A 5341-nucleotide genomic window follows, 5' to 3' on the forward strand; every position below is an offset into this window, starting at 1 on the left:
CCTACTCTATCCACATTTAAATCTTCTCTTAAAACACATTTTTTTCTCAGGCATAGGCTTAATTTGATAATATTTTAGCTTTAATTTTGTTTTATTTTGCATGATAATGTTTTGTTTTGTTTTAACTTCATACATTTTTGTTCTGTTTTCATTTGATTTATTTTATTCGTATTTAAATTGTATTGTATGAGGATGTTTTCGTCTCGTATGTTGGTCAGCGTTTATGTTGTTTTAAAGGGCTATATAAATAAACTTGACCTTGACCTTCCAAAACCATATGATTTTCCTTCTTTCATGCAACATTCAGAAGATATTTTGCATGCAATGAAAGTGAATTTGAACCACCATATAAAGTTGTCTAGCTGGCTTGTGCTCTATATTCAAAGTCTTCTGAAGTCATTTGATAGCTTAGTTATTAGTTATTAATTACTGGAAATATTTCACTCTTTCTAACATGCCCCTTGGACTGCTTTTTTAAATACATGCATATATGTATGTGTGTGTGTGTCTGTGTGTGTGTATATATATATATATATATATAATTTGTATATTACTTTTTTATATAAACATACGTAAAATGAATTAATCCATTTAATAAATAATAAATTTAATGTATTTACTAATAAATCATCTTTGCATTTCTCCTCTTCTCTAGATTGCTTGCTAATCTAGTTGTCTAAAAAACCTGGCATTATATGTTATGAATATTGTTGGCTCTTTGACACATTTCTTCTGTTTCTCTTTTGTAAGTTGCTAAATTCATAAATGTACATGTAACATGAGGGTGGGTAAATGATGCCAGAAGTTTTGAATATTACAGATCCATGCATTGTTTCTGTTGTACTGTATTTCATGTTTTTTTCCCCACTATTTCTTTTTCTCATCAGAGGTGAACCTCAACCTTGTGAAGTTCAATGAAAATCATGACGGAGAAACGCAGACAGAGACGTACACAGACGATTCTTCAGCACAGACATTCACATTGAATGTAAGCATTGCTTTCGACTCTTAAATTAGATTCTTATTCAGTATGTTATATAGCATCTTGGTTTCTTGTCATTCCCAAATGCAGGAAGATGGAATCAAATCCATTCAGATCAAAGAGGAGCACATGGAGGAAGGACAGTGGGACAGCGGACCGAGTAAAAGACACGCACATTCCTAAAATAACCAAACTTTAAAAAATTATAATAATGATACCAAGTATTTACTCTTTATGATTGTCAAATATAATATTCTAGTCTACATTCTCAGTCGTTTGAATGCTTCCACACTGTTTTTATTCTAGTATCTCCTGCTCTTTTCCCGTTGGGTCTCGAGGTGGAAGACCAGGACAGCTTCAGCGCGGGAACAACAGGACCAGCTAGAGAGGGTGAGAGTTCACTTCATACCAGAACTAGTTTAACTAACTAGTGATTAGAACTAGGGGCCTTTTTTAGCTGCTCTACCAAGCATCAGATGCACTGCACAGTATGTATACGGCATGGTTTCGGTACAGCAGGGGATGCAACAAAACATGAAATTGCTTTTTATTTATTTTTTTTTTATTAAAGATGAGCTATCATGCCCCTTTTTACAAGATGTGAAATAAGTCTCTGATGTCCCCAGAGTGTATGAGAAGTTTTATCTCAAAATACCCCACAGATACATTTTTATGGCTTGTTGAAATTGCCACTTTTAGGGAATGAGCTGAAACGCGCTGTTTTTGTGTTTGTCCCTTTAAATGCAAATGAGCTGGTGCTCCCGCCTCCCTTTTCAGAAGAGGGCGGAGCTTTAAGAGCTCATGCTCCGGCAAAACAGGACAATCTCACGCTATCTGATTGTACTGTGCAGTAAATGCGCGTTTATGAATTACACAGACGGGGAGCACGGCGCGATAAAAATAACGACATAGCTGGTCTCATGGTAACTTTGCATGCTATCACATTATGAGCTCGACAAATTCAAGCGGTAGACTTCACATTTCTTCCATATGCAATTTTTAACTACCACATTCCTACTTACGATCATTCTGGTAGCACGTGAAGGCAGCATCAGTGAAAACAGGCAGAGACAATGGTAGCTTTAGCAACAATAGCCTTACAGAGAGCCAAGAAGCTCTTTCAGAAAACAAAATATTACGCGTGATGCTTACTTTGTCTGGAGCGGACGTTCGCGCACGAAGCGTTGGTATCGATCCCTCTTTCAGAAGCAACCTTTGCACAGCTCCAGCGCTGAATTATGCAGAGAGTGTCACAAATGGGCGGGACTTTCCCTAGTATGACATCATTATAGGGAGAAATCTGGAACCGCTTATTTGGAGAGACTGTTTATCATTTATTGAGATTATAAAAAAATTAATAGGTGGATTTTTACCATTATAGGCTGGTATAACAAATTCAGAATCAGAATCAGAAAGAGCTTTATTACCAAGTATATAAAGCTCTTTCTGATTCTGAGTTTGTTCAATAATTGTGGTTCTGTCTTTAACCCTCTGGCGGTCAAAAATTAAATAAATTTACTCTATTTTTTAAATGTTATATTTTGTATTTTTATAGGGGTTGTATGCTACTATCAGGATCATACACTTATGATCCATGTATTACCTGTTAACCACTTTTTGAGCATAGACCTGAAAATGTACTTTCCAGCTTAAGCTGTCATAGATCTTGAGTCCTTAAAAAGTCTTAAACGGTACAATAAAATCGTAATTATGATTTCAAGAGGTCTTAAATTTGGGGATGGAAAGACAAGATTAAATGGCTGTGATTTCATTATATTTCTGCTGTCCCGAAAGCGCCTCCTGCTGGCAGAGAATGAATGTGCATTTTCAATGAGCCCGTCTGCTGGTTTTGTTCAGACCAATGTGAAAATCAACCCATGTTTTTACACAGCAAACACGCAGAGTTGTAAATGTGAACTGGTGGATCGACAAGAAGATAATGAATTATAAACATCTAAACAATTAAGACAGTAAAATATATTAATATAATAATTGATATTTTTGACTCATCCATTTTCTTAAAAAAATGGTTTAAAATCTGAAATGTGAAATTTATCATTTTATAAAACTTATGTTTTTGTGAAAACCTGTATCTGAACTGTAAATCACGCTTTTTACAGTTTAATATGTTACTATAGACATTGCTTATATGGTATTAACTTTATTTGTGCAGGTGTTAAAAAGTCTTAAATTTGAGCTTAAAAATCCTGTTTGGAGCACAGACTTACATTTGGTCTCTTTTTTTTAAAGAAGACATTTGGCAGATTATTGCTGAAGTGAAAAATTTTAAAAGTGAAACTAAAAAACAGTAATAAAAGTTTAGGTTAATTATTATTAAAAAACGCATACAAATAATATAAAAAAATTGTATATGAAATTTATATTTTCCAAAACATGTTTAGCTCTAAAACTGCAAGAAAATCAAAGCTATTAATCTAAACGAGTCGTGCTCCAAATTTGAGGTTGATATCGCAAAAAATGAGCTTTCAGTAAGGTTTTGTTTGGCTGCAGTACCAAACGTTTCCACTATTTTCATGTAATTTCATATAATTCACTTCCCATTCATTTCAATTGCTGTCAATTTTGACTGCGAATAATACAAGTGGGACTATTTTCTTCAGGACCATTTTATCATTTTCTTTTTTTTTCACATAGCAAGTACCAAAATATTAATCAAGTTTTGTACTATTACGATGAAGAAGAAAAAAGTACAATTTTTCCATCAACAATGACCGAACAACACCAGAAGGTTAATAAATTCAATTATAATTACAATTTTCTTAAGTTGCAAAACAAATCTATTTCAGATGATTCTGTAAACTATAGGGAGCCTTAATACTTGCACATTACTATAATATTAAATGTTACAATTAACAACAGGGCCCAAACTATTAAATTATTAAATTCAACTGCTGTTTATTTTTAAATACAATAATCAACACTCAAATAAAAAAAATGTACATGGGTCAAAGACAAAAAAAGGGTTTAAACATGAAAACAATAAGTGTAATACTGCTTTAAATTGTTGTTTTCCCCCCCAAAATAAAAAAAAATCTGTTTAATTTAATTGCATTTTAGTTTTTCCGAGCAACAAATAAATATCATACATTTTCCCTGATTTACAGAAGAGACCCAGTAAAATGTCATTCAGTGTAACAATCTTGTCAGGCATATTTACAACAAAAATCAATTTATGACATATTAAAAGACTAATTACTTTCACCCCAAATACTAATTATTTGTAATTTTAAATTTTTAAAATGTGCCACGATCCTAGGTTTTGCCCAGTTGTCAGGAAGAATTTTTACTCATTTAAAACACAATAAAATTTAATATGATCCCTTATTCTTTTATATATTTTAATATGTACATGTCAGAATAAGCATGTTGTTTGAATTTTTACATAAATATTGTGTTATACTGAAGGACAATATAACATTATTTCAACCAAATTTTGACATTTTATTCTCCAAAAACGTATTTGAAACCTTAAAAGTAGACACTATACTTCCATTTAATGTGCTTTCTATGGACATATAATCACTTTTGTAAATTTCTTTTGATGCGGACATCTTAAAGGTGACGTATCATGAAAATCTGGCTTTTCCAGGTTGTAAGTGCTATAATCAGGTCTCCGGTGCAGCTACCAACCAAGGAAACGTGAAAAAGATGAACCCAGCAACTTTGTTTTGGGAAGCCTTTTTCTGCAAGCATCTGAGAAAACCAGCGCGTCTGATTTCTCTCCCTCTGTGACGTGGCAAAGATCTCATTATAATATCACCGCCCCTTAATCTGTAAGTTTCCACCCACGGCACCGTTATTGTGTTTTCGCAAGCGACAACGGTGTACCAGATCTAATGCCATGGAGAAAGTTTGAGCAAAACATACTAGCTGTTCTGTGTTTGGCTGCAGAGACGAGCACAGAACACTGTTTAGAGTCTCAGCCTCAGACGAGACAACAGAGCAGTGCATTTATTGATTTACTGTATATTGCTGCTGCCACACAGATCTAAAATAAACATGAGATTTATTTCCCAGCTGTTTACCTTCACAGACATAACCCACTGTTTTTGTAACTTGTGTGTTTTTAACGTAATCTTGTGTGTGAATGAGAACTTAGTTTAGTACTCGCATGCTGTGACAGCCGCTTTCTGTGCGTGTGCTTCAGATGTGTGCGCTCAGAAAACCTTATATCTGAAGTTTAAACTCATATAGTTTAAAACCCATGATTTCAGCGCGATAAACATGATAATCAGAACAAAAACAGATGTTTTTAGCAGGTCCGAGCTGTAATGGCGCAGCTCTATTCTGGAAAAGGGGGCGGGGAGCAGCAGCTCATTTGCATTTAAAGAGACAGGC

At 34.0% G+C, this 5341-nt stretch overlaps 1 protein-coding gene across 1 annotated transcript in view; it reads left to right on the forward strand.

Moving 5' to 3' along the window:
* LOC107549807 (zinc finger protein with KRAB and SCAN domains 1-like) overlaps window positions 1-5341 on the forward strand; it is a 28751-nt gene that overhangs the window by 2405 nt on the left and 21005 nt on the right. The window contains exons 2-4 of the mRNA XM_016230979.1: window positions 888-988; window positions 1073-1142; window positions 1289-1372. Coding sequence (XP_016086465.1) covers window positions 888-988; window positions 1073-1142; window positions 1289-1372 — 255 coding nt within the window. The remainder of the gene's footprint in view (window positions 1-887; window positions 989-1072; window positions 1143-1288; window positions 1373-5341) is intronic.

Source organism: Sinocyclocheilus grahami, unplaced genomic scaffold, assembly GCF_001515645.1.
Source record: "Sinocyclocheilus grahami isolate Dianchi unplaced genomic scaffold, SAMN03320097.WGS_v1.1 scaffold381.1, whole genome shotgun sequence".
In the NCBI taxonomy this organism is placed as follows: Eukaryota; Metazoa; Chordata; class Actinopteri; order Cypriniformes; family Cyprinidae; genus Sinocyclocheilus; species Sinocyclocheilus grahami.